Below are 15,914 nucleotides of genomic sequence, written 5' to 3'. Positions count from 1 at the left end.
CCCCGAATATTCTCAATTCCAGCCACCAGAAAGTCCTGGTGACATGCCCAAAGCCTCTGCCCCGCCTGTCAGCTGCCCCCAGGCTGTGGGCTATTCTTTAGAGCCTCAGATCCCAGCCCTGCCACACGCACGGGCCCTGTGTGTCCCTCTGTCACGGCACTGACCACGCTGCACTGACGTCTTGTGGTTTCGCCTCGTTAAACTGGGACCCTCCTGAGGGTTGAGGTGGCTCTCACCCTCTCTGTCTTCCCAGTGCCTGCCCAGGCGAGGTTCTGACCCAGAGTAGACACTCAGTAGAGCTTTTTGTACACATGAAAGATTTATCACGGTGCCTCCAGAAAGAATGATGGGACTTGCATAAACTGACACGGTTATTATTGGAATTCATTTATTAAAAAAATACTGAATTACAGACTTTGTGCCAGCTACCATTCTACGCAGAGAGGATTCTGGTGGTAAATAAGCCAGACAAAAATCCCTGCTCTTAAGGGGCTTACATTCTAGTAGGAGAGACAGATAAATAAATAAATGACGTAATGTCAGATGGTGCTAAGTTCTGTGAAGAAAATAATACAGCAGAGCAAGAGAATAACAAATGATGGGGTCAAGGGAGTTGCAAATTTACTAGGGAAGACGTCTTTGTGTGGGTGATGTTTCAGCAGACACTTGATTGGGATGAAGGTTATTCCAGACAGAAGGAAGGGCACTTGCGAAGGTCGTGATGCCAAGGTGTATTTGCTATGCTTGAGGAACAACAATGAGGCCACTGTGGCTGAAGTGGATAGAGTATAGAAGGGAGTGGTAAGAGATGAGGCTGGAGAGGCAGAAAATGGCCAGCTCATATAGAGCCTTGTATGTCACAGTAGGGACTTAGGATTTTATTCCAAGTGGGATGGAAAGCAACTGAAGTGAATAGGTTACTAATATTACCAGCATCAAGGGAATTTATGATTAAGTAGCAAAATATGATATAACTCTAGCTTAAGAAACACTTGCAAAAGAAGGAAAAATAAGGCAGTTTATTAACTAAGACAGTGAGTTATCTAAAATTTATTAATAAAAACAAAATAGTTTGTAGAGGCAATACTTTACTTTTGAGTCATAAGCTGACTGTTGAATAACTTCAGGAGCCATCCAAAATGGAGTTCCCACAAAGGTATTTCTTTTAATTTGTGTATCTGTCAGCTGGCCAGCAACTCCAAAGTCAGCAAGTTTAACATCTCCTTGTTCTGAGAGCAAGACATTGGCAGCTAGGAGGAAAAAAGAAAAGAAAAAAAAACTCAGCTTCCTCAGAATGCACCTATTTTTCTCAGGTTCATATTAGACTTTTGTATACCTTTTATGTCTCGGTGAATTTTCTTCTCTGAATGCAGATAGTCCAGACCTTTCAAAATTTCCTTTAGCATGGTAGCGATCTGGAACTCATCAAATGGACCAGCTCGAAGCTTAAGGGGCAAAACACACACATACACACGTATGAAAGTTTGGAAACATAAAATTCAGAATTGATATCTTTGAAATAAGGAAATCACTTACATACATGAAGCAGTTCTGTTTATTAAACCAACATTTAAACAAATGAGGAAATTTTAAATGTGAAGGAATAAAGCAAAAGAGTTAAGTCAAAAGGCTGAACAGGTTTTTAAATGATTACATTTCACACTGAAAGATAATACAAGCACTTTCATCTATATACTAGGGTCCGAAATCTAAGGTTCCTGAATATTTACAAAGATTTCAGAAATATGCTTAAATAATGACAGAACCAGTTATCTTTTCTTGGAAAAAAAGAAATCAGCTATATAAACTCTGACATTTGCTGTTAAAAAGTTATTACATATTGACACTAAACTGATTTTTAGATCAGACAATCCATAAGATTTTCATAGCAACTATTTGATCATATTCATCAGCCATTTATGTGTTTCAATAATACTGTAAAGAATAGAGCCTTTCTGAGATTCAAATTGTAAATTTAGCCAGGAATATAATAATTAAACCATTCAGACTTTCATTATAAATTTTTTTAAATCATGGAAGAATAATGTTTTTCAAATAAATGTAACACATTTCCATTTCTTTCCCCATCCCTGTACCGAAGCCAATAGTTCCAACTGGAATACAAGGAAAGCAATGATTAGGTTTCAGGAGAACTTGTAATGGAATATCTGAAAATCTCTCTTTAAAATAAATGGTTATTTTAAAATTCTGGTACCTCATAAAGCACAAACAGTAGACTGTACAATATTATTACAGGAAAGGGTGGGAATCTAAAGTCAGAGCCGAGGTAGAGTTCTGTTTGCTGGAAGGAGGGAAGAGGTGGTAAAAATCAAACATTGCCCACTCTGCCTCACACCGGGAGAGATCCACAGCTCTTTGGCACCTTGTGCATTTCATCTTTCATGAATGCCATATTTATGCTGAATAAAGGGCACTTTCATGTTGAAATTTAACAACTTAAAATAGAACCCATACTTAGGTCTCACCATTTAACATTAACTGTGGTCTGGGTATATAGTATACTCCAGGGATGTTCGTAATTCAATAGGTCCCTTTCCTAGGTAACATTATCTATTTACTTTTAAATCGATCAACTTCCACCCCAAATGTTTCTATTTAAACAGTAGTGATTAAAGTAGTTTCTAAAGTTTTTTAGAGAAGGTTAAAATGGCATATTATCTTATTGATGGCTAGCAATAAACTGCTGGGGTACTACCAAACAACTGAAGGACAAATGTCATACTACTTAAGATTAGTACTTAGGATCACCTGATCATAAAACATTGGCAGGGCCAGAGGAGGTATATCCTTGGTTACTAAAGTCCATAAAGGGGTACTAGCTATCATTCTGAAGGACATTTAAACATAGCATTAATAAGCCAGTATATTACCTGATACAGAATTTTAAAAAATATTTCAGTAAAAAACAAGAAAAAAGAAGTCCTAAAGATCCATGAACTTATTTGTTGTATTACAGGATTAGTTTAAAATTTAATAAAAGTAAAATTTCAACTAACTGGGTGTTGGAAGAGGATGGGGGGGAAGACTCTGGGGCAGGAAAATGGGCATGGGATGATGGTATGGGTGAGTTTTTCTGGTTCATTGTCACACAGAAAACTGTCCCAAACCTTGTGGCTAGAATGTTTCCTTAGACATGTTGGTAATGATTAGAATGGAGAAAAAAGGGAGTTGGAAAGGGAAAGAAGGTAAAGTAGATGAAACAGAGGTTGTTTTTCTATTTCTAATATGACCTTGGGAGAGATAATGCCAGGATCTTGGTCTACTGTCCTGGAAAGCATAATTGAATTTCTCTCCAACGACTGGAGACGTTGCCATGTCTCTAATAGGTAACACCTGTGCCCTGGGGCAGTATACTGACCTTGTGTAATTTGCCTCTGTTGTCAAATGAGGATATACAAGAGAGGGACATTTGCTCTTACAAAGACTGTACAATTGTGGGCCTGTGGATCCTCCTTATGCTCCTTTGACTTCCAGCCAGTTGCCAATGCAGCAAGCTATGTTATATCTTCTCTTGTGGTTAGCATATTGTTTCCAACCTTTTTTTCTTGGTGTTCATGTTTTATTCTGTTCACCTTATTATATGTGTTTTTGCTGTAAGCCACTGCAATTTTTTTTGGAAAGAACTAGGGTATAATAAATTCAATAAAATAATGCACACCATGCTCTAAATCTGCTCACATACAACTAACTGTTTTTCTAGAATGGAAGAGACTCTTGAAGTACACATTGTATAATGTTGAAATAAATGACATGTCATAATCTTATGTTATTCCATTAGTCAGGCCCCAGGCACCACTTCAAAGTGAGAAACACTCTCTCTGCTCAATATCCCTCTTGTTTCCTCTTGTTCCCGGTCGCAGAGCCCTTCTATACACTTAATCCTTTCTTAGATTCCTCAAATGATAGCATTCATCTGTATAGGAGTACATATGGAAAAGGAATAGCACATTTTCTCATTATATGCTCTCCCTATAAAGTCCAGTTAAATGAGGTTTATAATTAAATCACGATATTATCGAATTTTAGAGCTAGAAAAACAAAACTAGAGAGGACTAATCCAATTTCTTCATTTAACAGTTGAGTAAATTAGGGCACAAAGAGGTTAAATGGCTTGCCCAATTATTAGCCAGGTAATCAGTGCTAGAACTGGGACTAAGATGTAGGGTTTTTTTTATTCTTAGCTAATACAGTGCTGACAACATTTTTAATTTGTTGAATTTACACTAATTGTTATTGTTTTATTAAGCACAGATCAGAATGGAAGGAGGAGATTAAGAACTCACAATAATTTCACTTGGAGATTTCATAAAACTGGTCAAACTAATACTACTAAGGTATACAGATCAGGGTTGTGAGTTGGAGTTAGGCCAGTGTTTGATGCTTAGCATTGCTATCAGTGAACTAGCTTTGTCAATGCCTACAAAACAGGGAAAAGACATGGTAAGCACCTTGAGGCACCAGAAAAGGGAACCAATAAATTTGGAAAGGACTCTTAATATTCAAATTAATGGAAGGAGGATCATGGAACAATTGAGAGGCTTCTTGTGGAGCTAATGAATAAACTATTGTATAATAAGACTCTGTGATAAGACACATAAAAATGAGATTATTTAATTTCAAGAGGAGAATGAAGCCTGACTCCACATGCATGAAGGATTATTATACAAAGAAACACCAGTGGTGTTCTCTCACCACAGAGAAGAAAGAAAAAAATGAACTCAAGGTTAGGATATAAGAACTAGATTAGACACAAGGAAGGATCACCAAACTTAGCAACTGATTAAACTGACATGAATTCCTAGCAGTAGATGAGGCTCTCCATCAGGTTTAATTACTATTTCTTTAGAATGGTTTGAGTATGGTTCTACGTAAAGGGAAGAAAATCTCTTATGGCCATTTCTGTTCACAGGAATATTTGAAACTTTGAGTTGGCAGTCAAGGTTAAAGCCTTTTAAAAATATTTAATCCCTTTCAGTTAGGAAAACTCATTTCCACTTAAAAAATAAGAATTAAAATATTACTTAGTAATCTTCACCTAAACACTTTCTTCTTAGAAACAGCATACTCTATAATTTCAAAGGAAGAAGCATGCAAATAAAAGACATATAGTATTAAAGATGGAAGGGAACATAGAAATAACTTAATTCAACTTCTTTATTTTATAGGATAGCCAAGTCCAGGAAATTTGTCTGATTGTCTGATCCACAGTCACAGATCTAGTTATGAGTAGAGCCAGCGCTATAACCTCAAACTCCCATAGGACAGCCCAGTAGTATTCTACTACACAAAGTTACCTCTCATAATGCACACTGAATTTTAACATGTCATATTAATAAATATTTTGAAGGACAGAAAAAACATTATAGGATGGCATTAACTTGGGAAAACAACCAGTGTTTCTCAAAGGCATTCCGTGTATAAACATATCTTCGCCAAGTGGAATTTTCCTGAACACTGCAGGATTTTGGCATTCTGATATCCCTGTCCACTAAAATGGCAGTAGCACTTCCAAGTTATTATGACAACCCAAAATGCCATCACATTTCAAAATGACCTATAGAGGTGTAGAGAGAACTCTGTAGAGAACTGGATCTGTAGCCCTATTTCGTCAGAACCCTAGAAACACTATCTTAGTTGGGGCTGCTATAACAGAATACAACACCAAAGTGTATTTCTCACAGTTCTGGTGGCCGGAAAGGAAGTCCAACATCAAGGTGCCAGCAGATTGGTGTCTGGTGAGAGCATTCTTTCTGGTTTCCGTATGGCCTTCTTCTCATTGTACCCTCACATGATAGAAAAAGAGCTACAGAGCTCTCTAGGGCCTCTTTCATAAGGGCACTAATCTCACTCATGAGGGCTCCACCCTCATGACCTAATGACCTCCCAAAGACCCCACCTCCTAATACTATTACATTGGAGTTAGGATTTTAACAGAATTTTGGGAGGACACAATATTCAGTCCCTAACAACCACTTTCAGTGACAGTTATCTATATTACATATTTTTTAAAATCTAAGAATACTCAGTCTTTTCAGGGATAAGTTTATAAAAGTCAAACTTAAAACTTACTGTAATTTACACATACCCACGTCTAATTTGGGGGACTTTATTTTATTAAGCTATTTGCATTTTTTATATACTCTTAGAATGTCAAGAACATGTTCAAACCTACAATATATCTGGTATCTACATAAGGATAGTGGTCCTGAAGAAAGAGTTTAATTTGAACATATTAACTAAAGCAACTACTTAGCTTGCCCAAGAGACATTGTTTACTTCAATTAAAAGAACAAAAATTATAGGTACATGTGGATGTGCACACATGTGCACACGTGTGTATAATTATATTAAAAATACTTACAAGATCCAGGGCTGAACCACCACCCAGGTATTCCATTATTATCCATAATTTAGAACCCTGTAAAGTCAAACAATTTAATAATTACAAACCTGAGCCAAAATTACATACTAGCAAAAATGTTAAATCTCACATACTAATACACAGATTCTAAAATATGTTTAAAAGTCTTAGCCTGGAACCCAGAATATATTTTTTTCCATACAGCATTAAAATGAAAGTAAAGTTCTGAGCTTAGACTCCCCCTCCAAACCTATAGCTTGAAATACTAGGGATACCTTTCTTTCCATACCATTTCATGAGTGGTATTCTCTGAATTTTTGTGTGACCACAGAGCTGACTAGAGTAGAATGTTTGCTATGCTGGCAGCAGTGAAGCTGTAACCGGGTTTTGTTCCAAAAATCAATTTTTAAGTAAAATATTTGGAATTTTGAAAGTAAACATTTTCCCATAAAAATAATATCTAGGTTCCTGGGGTAGTCCTCCCAAAAGACAATTTCACACAAATGTATTCGTAGTGTAGCATGAGGAGTACCAGAGAAACTCACTACTATTTATACTTTAACAATTTTTCTAGGGGAAAAATATATTCAGTGTTGTGCTTCAACTTGGGATGCCAGAAACACATTTGTCACCTTTACAGCCCCAGCTGTGGGATGAAGATTTTCAAGCTACTGCTGGTAGTCCTCAAACTCTAAAATCCCTGGGAGGTAGTCAGGAGTTCAATTTAAAATTTCCAAGCATCTCCATGGGGCTGAGACTTTATCAAGGCAGAGAATGGACTCCAGTGACAGGACGATGAGTGCTTAGGGCATGGGGGAGGGTTGAAGAATCAGAGGTGAATTGACATTGTAGTGTAGGGAATGCGACATGGCCCAGGGTTAGGGACCAGGGAGGGAGTGCTCAGTTAATTAAGACAAAAGGATTCTCCTTTCTTGATGCTGACACTATGTATAATGTATAAGAGAGAGAGAGAAATGGTGTTCCCCTAACTTTTCTACCTCCTCTGCTAATCTTGACATCCACTCTGTCCTGCTGTAGCTGGCCAGCTTGAACCAAGGAAAGCAAGCTGAGTCTTTGTTAGCGGTGGTGTCTACAGTAGGAAAGAAAGGAAATAAATTCCCACAACAGCGGTGAGGGAAGAGGAGTTCCTGAAGAGGTTCATGTAAGTTGTATTTGTGTATAGAAATCAGGCACTCAGAACCTGAGAATTGTGAACCTGATGCATCTTTATACTTTTTAAAAGAGAAGACAAAAGTGGTTCTTACAACGGCATATAGCTTAAGAATTTTTTCTTTTACCTGTTTGCTTCTAACAAGCACTATATTCTATCCTATGAATTCAGAAAGCTTTCCATTCACCTGACATTTAAAAGAAAAAGATCTTATACATCACGTTTATCTGTTTTACAGGTCTACATGAATGAAAGCACCTGTTTTCCAAGTTTAAAACGTTTTGTGCCTTTTTGTTTGTATCAATTCAAAATGGAAACTTGCCAACTGTCTGTCACTAAAAAGTATTCATAGAAAGCTTGAAATGTGACTTTACAAAGTAGTATATATCGTTGAGTTATTAAAGTTATGACTAAGCAATTTCTAGATCTGAAAATAAGGCTTCTTACCAGCAAGCAAGCTGTTCAGCAGAACTAGGACTCCTCTGGACAGGAAGGGGACCAAAGCTACCCAATAGCCTTCCTGGCTACCTCCTTTTGACCGCCACTTCTGGAGACAAGCCTCACTGAGGGGTGACCACAGGATCCGAACATTCGGAAGATTTCTAGGCAGGCATGGGCCTGATGCAAGGCCTGAGTGGGCACCGATGGGAAGGGTGGGCTGGCGGGGCTCCTCCCCGCTCAAGGAAGCTTAACCCACAAAAGATCTTCTGACCAATTCCTTGTCCACAGCACGTCTCAATGGTTCAATGAAATCACCAATCATAAACAAAACCAAAAAAAAAAAACCTAGACCCTATCATCCTATTATTTTGGGAGATGACAAAATACCTTTGATATCTGGTAAAAGAATTTAGTGCTGGAGAGTGCAAATAAGTGTGTTTGGTTTGCTTTTTAAATAATTTAAAAGGCTATGATGGTATGTACATACTGGTTTATAATTCCTAAAGAACCAAGTGACTATAAACTATAGCCATAAACCCAACACATTTAAGTGTACGAAGGCCCTGAAGGAAAAACTCCACTTCTCCACTTATAAAAATATCCACACATTTGAACATTAGTTTGGAAGAGTTAAGTCATACATCAACATGGGTGGTCATTCACGATTAGGAAATTGTCCCCAAATTCAGAACACCTAAAGAGTAACTGCTCCAGAGTTGTACTAGTTATTGGAAATAAGTTAGATGCTAGCGTTAACAAAGTACTGGTGTCTGAAGCATCGACTCTGTCACCCCATGAGGGCTTTGAACCCCAACTGTTTGCTGCTAAAGCAGATACTTGGCCAAAGTGGAAAGAAATGCTCTACGGAACTCGGAATGCGTTTGTTTACAAAAATATTTAATATATCCATAATGTATATTGAGAGAGCATTATTTATACTACATACATGTTGAATTCAGTGAGCTGGTCTAGTAACCCAATAGCCAACCAAAAAATTGGCCACGTAAACTGGCATGTATAATTGAAATAAGCCAGTCACAAAAGGACAAATATTATATGATTCCACTTATATGAGGTACCTGGAGTTGTCAAATTCATAAAGACAAAAAGTAGGATGGTAGTAGCCAAGAACTGTGGGGGGAGGGAAGTTATTAATATTATTTAATGGGTACAGAGTTTCAATTGGTGAAGGTGTTCTGAAAGTGCATGATGGTCAGGGGTGCACAACAATGTGAATGTACTTGAAGCTACTGAACTATATGGTTTAAATGGTAAATTTTATGTCATGTATATTTTACCACAATTTAAAAAACACAGCATGTGAGATTTATAAAACAGCAAGGGACAGAAGAGACCATTTTGCCTAGAATATGGCTAGACACTTTACCACCTCTGAGCCATTTTCTTCCAGTTTGGAATGCCTTGTTCATACCCCACCCCTACATCCCAAACCCCACTAAAATCATACTCAAGACCTAGTTCAAATGCTACTTCGCCAGTGTTAGGGTTATTGTACTTAGTGTAACCAGACGTTATTAAGATGAGGCAAGTTATAAATATATATCTGGGGCTGAGGAGAAAGGTTACAACCAGAGACATAAATTTACAAGTTGTCAGAATAAAGTGGATGAGATCGACCAGGGCAAATATGCAAAATGAGAGGAATACACACAGTAGGCATTTAATAAATAAATGTCTGTTGAATTGAATCTAATATGGAGCTCCTTAGAGCTGTGTTATATTAAGTTTAAAGCTATTCTTATTTTGAGAAAAGAGTATTTTAATAAGGAAAAAAAGTTTCTGTCCCCGATTTTAAGTTTTACAAGAGAATGCCACAAAAATGTTAAAAAGAATATTCCAGAGACATCAAGCATACACTAGATGTAAGCACACACACAGTTTCATTGAAAAATACTGAGAAGGCCAGAAAACTGTACAAACTATTCTCGAATATTTTACTTCATTCAATTCTTTTTTAAAAAATAAATACTGGTGGTAGTATCGGAGGGGACAATATTTCCTTAACATACACAGAAATCTAAAGGCAATTTTCAGCTGCAAATAAAGGCATGATTCAAATTCTATTCAATGCCTGAGTGAGCTTCATTTTAAGATTTATACCGAACTAGAAAAATATTTAAAGATTATAAAAGATTCTTCCAATGTTATGAGATCAGAAGGGAAGGGTTTGCTTATTTTAGCACTCTTCATAAAGACTAACTTTGTCTGTCAAGAAAATCTGCAGCGAACTAAAATTAAAGGAAAACACTGTGGTCATACTGATGTGTTTGTCTGGGTTTTACTCGTGTTTTTAAAAATGAAGCTATACAGTGAGCTCAGTCAAAATGAATACCTAGTACATTTTCTGCATGTCTCAAGGAAATCACTACAACTGGATACAGTTTCAAAGAGCATATAATTTTCTCTCAAATGTAATAACCTTTTCCTCTAGCTTACAGTGAGGTCTTGATTATGTATGATATCCTGTGTAAGAACAACCCATATCCTACTTTCCTCAATTAACTTTACTTACAAAATCCTCCCCTGTCACCTGAAATTAGAAGGATGGGCCACAATAAGTACGTAAGTTGATTGATAATGCAGTTCCCTGATGATACTAAGAGGATGTGGCCTTGAATTAAGTTGAATGCCTTAAACGGAACCGTGTCATATTTGACGTGATTTTAGTTTAGGAAAAAAATTCAAGCCCACAGAGTCATACTACATTTTAATATAAATGGAAAATAAATGAGTTGGTCAATTTAAGAAAGTGATTTAAATACATAGTATGAAAAGGTTTATAAGATCACAGGATATTTCTCTTTCTCTGTGTGTATGTTTATATACAGATATAAGTACATACATTTATTTACTTTAAATAGATTCAGTATGTAAATAATATCAGCCAGCGGTACATTTCTATAATTTTATCATAAGGGAAAATGTTCTTCAATGTAGTCTTTCACATCATAGATTTTAATTAATGATGGGTGATAAAAATAATTCAGTTTAATATTTTAAGAAGACATCTTGAACAATGGTTTTGTATCACTGACTGGTCTGAGTACATTGTACAATCATGATTTATGACAAACAAAAATTAATTTCATTTATTTAAAGATTAAGTAATTACCAGGTGACTAGTACATATATACTTCTTTGTTACTTAAAAAAAAACTCTGTGAAATCATAGAAGATATAGAGCTATAACTCATTTTTTGATGAGAATACTGAATATGAATAAACAAAGGCTATAAGCAACCAGTAAAATAGTCAAACCGTATCAGTATCAATTTTCAACATATTATAGAATAGTCATTTAAAAGAGGGTTTATTTAATATTTTAAGTCAGCTACCAAAAAAAAATAGCTTATTTGTCACAGGTGCTTAAAATTATTAATAGCAAGGGTTCAGGTTTGATCTAGAGCAGGTCTAGAATTACCAGCATTCAATCCAGAAAGAATAAACCACAATGAGCAAATAAAACACATACACACACACACACACATACACACTCAAAAGCAAATTCCTGGAGCAGCCTGCTAAGGAAATTAGGAGGGGAACCTAAAACTACTGAAATTAAGTGATCATTCATAAGATTTCTAAAACAGAATATGACCTGCTAAATTAGCTTGTTAGGAACAAATATGAAAGTAAAATTATTCCACAAAGGACCGAATAATTATGTATGTAGTAAAATACAGTAACAGCTAACACTTAGAAGTAAATGCTGAAATTGGATAGAAATTACCAGCATTATCATCTCCTCTTGGAGGCCTTTTTTTCATGCCACTCCTGAAAATGAAGGATAGAAGTGACTACTTGCTTATTTGTGCCTCATCTTGTACATACTTTAATCATAAAATCTGCACCATTTTAGTATAATACTGGACTGTGAGCTCCACTACTGAGCTGCTCATTTACATCTTTGGCACCCAGTACAGTGTATTTATGACATAGTTTAATGATTCATTCTACTATACGCTCATTCTACGTACATCTAATATTAGAATAAATCAGGCTTTGTAAAAAGGCAGTGAAACTGATGATGAATTTCTGTATCAGTATTAACTAACATAGATACAGACAGATAAAGAAAGTGATGACAGAGTGAAGTCACCAAGATGGTGGGGAAGGACATACCAGCCTTCAAAATCCCACAAAAAAACAAATATAGACAGCTATCCACAAACCAAAATAACCATGGGATGGTTCAAGGCCCCTTTTAAGAATCTTCAACAATACAGTGGAACAAAAAAAAGAGACTATGTCCACAGAAAGGATCACTGATGAGATCAGCTACCTGAGAGGCCAGGAGATGGCTAGGAACAAAGAAGAAAGGCAGAGGCTATTGGTATCACCACACAGTGAGAGCCACCATGGTCCCCCGAGGCCTGATCCGCAGAGGAGACTGGCATTTCTTGCTATTGAGGTAGCCAACAGCCATTCCTACCAAGGAACCCCAGAGAGGGAGACATGGCTACAAAACCCTTCTACCTCAAGCAGCAGATGCTGTTGAGCTATCTGGGGAAAGGAGCTGCCACTCTCCCAACCCATGCAAGCTCCTGACCCCTAAATCATGCCTGCCCTGTGAGTGCCCACACTCCAGACCCAGGCTCTATGGCTGCACTACACTTAATCACGCTTCAGACACCTAAGGCATGACCATAGTGAGCTAGCTCACACCTTGGGACCTGGAGCCAAGGTCTCTCTAAGTGTGCCTGTGCTCCAGACACCCACACAGTCACTGTTGAAACCTAGCCTGCACTCCGGATTCCAGACAGGATCTGTGGCTACACTGCACCCACCCACAGCACAGACACCAGAGCCACCCACAGCCATAGTGAACTAGCTCACACCTTGGACCCCAGAGCCAAGGTCCCTCTGCGTATGCCTGTGGTCTGGACAGCAGCTCAGCTACCAGAGAGAGCTAGGCCCCGCCCTTCCCTCAGAACCACTGTGGCTTGGTGCATGCCCATTCTCCTGTTCCCTGGCTACTTCGCAAACATCTGTGCTTTGAACATCCTTACCAGCACAGCAGTGTAAGGTGTCTGCACCTCAGACATCAGTGCCATTACTGCCCCAGGTCCAAGAGCAGTAGTCCCTCCAGGCATGTCTGTATTTGAGGCCTCAGCTCTGGGGCCACTCCATGGGCATCACTCATCAGACATCAGTGCCACCTTGAGTGGGCCCCAAGGCAGACCCAGTGCCAAGAGGGATCCGCTCTGTCATAATTTCCCTGGTGAGAGAAAAAGCGATTGGAAGGACCCTAGCAGCCCCCACTACCAAAGACCTCCAACAGCCCTCACCATTGCTGTGGACACCCACATGTTCACCACTGAGGATCCCTGCAATCTTGTCAACACTAATATCAGTTGACAGAGTTGCACAGAGACCACGATGCTGTGCCCTCACTGGAGCCAGACTGCTGTAGCCTACCTAGACATTGCCCTTGCACCATCCTATAGAGGAAGGTCTTTCCACACTGAAACCTGTAATGTCTGAAAGAGGTGAATGCTCCACCAAATGCACAGATGTCAACATATGGCAACAAGAAAAATGAAAAACCAAGGAAACATCTTACTGCCAAAAGAACACAATAGTTTCCCAGTAGCTGACTACAAATAAATTGAGATTTATAAACTGCCTGGTGAAGAATTCAAAATAATTTTGTTAAGGAAGCTCACCAAACTTTGACAAAATACAAAGAAACAATTAAATGAAATCAGGAAAATAAAAAATGAACAAAATGAGAAATTTAAGAAACATTAAATCATTTTAAAAAACCAGAAACTTTTGAGTCGAAAAATACAATGAATTAAATGAAAAATCCAATGACAGTGTCAACAGCAGAACTGATCAAGCAGAAAGAAGAACCTAGGAACTCGAAGACAGGTTATTTGAAAAAGATATAGATAGATATCCTAGGATGTATTTGATCAGCACAGCATAAAAAGTTAGCACTAATTTTTACACAGGCCAACAGCTTAATGAGTTATAAACACACTCTTTCTGGCATACAGATTGATCAACAACAAAAAGCCTTCCCCCCATATAAACATTGAAAGGCAAAGATCTAATACTGCCTTCCTTTGAAAAATTTCAACCCAAGGATAAACAATTTTAAGATAATTTAAACTCTAAACTAAGCTAGAGTTTTTTAGCTTTTTATTCTTCACATTTTAATAGACACAAATCCTGACTTCTAACTATGGAGCCCAAGAACTCTTGGGTTTTACCAACCAAAGTTTTCCATTATGTAGTAACATCTCTATCTGCTGGACTTTTAGGTGTCTGCTAATTCTATGATCCTGGAACTAGTAAAAATGCAATTTTTGTTTCAGAGGGGAGAACAGATATTATTACACTTAACTCCCGTTTTTGCAAATATTTATCATGTGCTTAAGATGTGCCATACCCTGTACTAACTGATGTAAAAATGAAGACTGGTTAAGCCAAATCCAGTGGGAGAAAGAAATGTGTAAATAAACACCATAACTCAATGGAATAAGTGATATACATTTTCCATTAATTTTGAGGTTGAGACAGACTAGACCACTGAAAATAGTGTGTAGAAACCCAGGGGGACAGCTCTTTCCTGACAAAGGATATGTCTCCAGGACTAGCTGTATTTCTGTTTCTCCATCAAACCAAAAGTTCAGGTGTGGAAAAAGGGTGCAGCTGAGTACTGGGATGCATTCAGGATACAGCTGCTAAATCTAACAACGGTTTATTTGGCACTATAAATGGAGCTGGATTCTGCCTAGAGGCCAAAGACTGCCAAATCCTAATTTAAGACATTGCTTTTCAAAAAATAGAATTAAAAAAAGAAAAACGTATAATGAAAATACCTTATGACTTAAATAATACAGCACACACATTACCTTTAAATATGATCCATAGTATTTTGTTACATATGAGCTGTCACACTGACTCAACACAGTTATTTCTTGCTGAATGTCTTCTATTTCATCTTCGGCTTCCTCAAGGTCTATGATTTTAATAGCAACCACTTGCTGAGTACGGTTATCAATTCCTTTGAAAACTTCTCCAAATGAGCCTTTCCCAATGCGTTCTAATTTTGTGAACAGTTCTTCTGGATCAGCTATATTATTCTAAAGGGGATGAGGAGAGAGAAAGAACACAAATGTTTTGCATTAAATTTTTTAAGTGAAGGAAAATAAATCACACAAGACAGTAACACATTTGTTAAAGCATACACGTTCCTTTGACTCTCCACATGTGCTTTGTTAGAACAATTGTAATACCAAATTGCCAGCTAGTCCATATTCTACTGGATCACCCACACCAACCAGGCTTAGCTGATCTTGCTACCACAAACAATCCCATACAGCAAAAGTATCTCATGCTTGACAAAAGATCAGGCACTTTTTGGAAAAAAAGCACCTGATTATATACAGTTTTCACATTAATGCAAATGTAGCAATAGTGAGAGAACATCTAACCTGAGCTAAGGTGAATCATTTAAAATTGTAACATTCTGACAATATTACCTTTTAACTCTCCTCTGTCTCCAACTCAGATATCCCAATCACCCCAACTACACTTCCAAATCACCATCTAAACAACACAGAATGCAAAGGACTCCAGGTTTTACAAGTCTTTCTTTTTTTCTTTCTTTCTTTGTTTGGGATCCTTTCTATATGTAATGTTCTCATCAATGGCTGAAATAGCATTGTGTGCCTTTGTTACAGAATAAGTTAACTTTGCTTCAATAAAATCTGGAATCAAGCATAACTTTTTAAGGTTAACAAATGTATAGGCATGACTTAGGTTTACAAATTCACTGTCATTTCCTGATTCAGAAATATCCTTTATCTTATAATATATTGTGAATTAAATTTTTTCCCATGAGACAATCTTTATATCCTTACTTAAACTCATAATGCTGAAGATATA

At 37.4% G+C, this 15,914-nt stretch overlaps 1 protein-coding gene across 1 annotated transcript in view; it reads right to left on the bottom strand.

The window, feature by feature from the left end:
* The window catches only part of STK26 (serine/threonine protein kinase 26), a 53,162-nt gene that overhangs the window by 5,882 nt on the left and 31,366 nt on the right, over nucleotides 1–15,914 (bottom strand). Inside the window, exons 2-6 of the mRNA XM_012653263.1 lie at nucleotides 14,879–15,109; nucleotides 14,234–14,305; nucleotides 6,383–6,439; nucleotides 1,337–1,445; nucleotides 1,093–1,250 (exon numbers count right to left, since the gene is read on the bottom strand). Of these exons, the coding sequence (XP_012508717.1) occupies nucleotides 1,093–1,250; nucleotides 1,337–1,445; nucleotides 6,383–6,439; nucleotides 14,234–14,305; nucleotides 14,879–15,109 (627 nt within the window). The remainder of the gene's footprint in view (nucleotides 1–1,092; nucleotides 1,251–1,336; nucleotides 1,446–6,382; nucleotides 6,440–14,233; nucleotides 14,306–14,878; nucleotides 15,110–15,914) is intronic.

The sequence above is a fragment of the Propithecus coquereli genome, unplaced genomic scaffold (assembly GCF_000956105.1).
Source record: "Propithecus coquereli isolate 6110/MARCELLA unplaced genomic scaffold, Pcoq_1.0 Scaffold42, whole genome shotgun sequence".
NCBI lineage: Eukaryota > Metazoa > Chordata > Mammalia > Primates > Indriidae > Propithecus > Propithecus coquereli.
The sequence above is the reverse complement of the archived record's forward strand: the minus strand, read 5'-3'. Positions and strand labels throughout refer to the sequence as shown.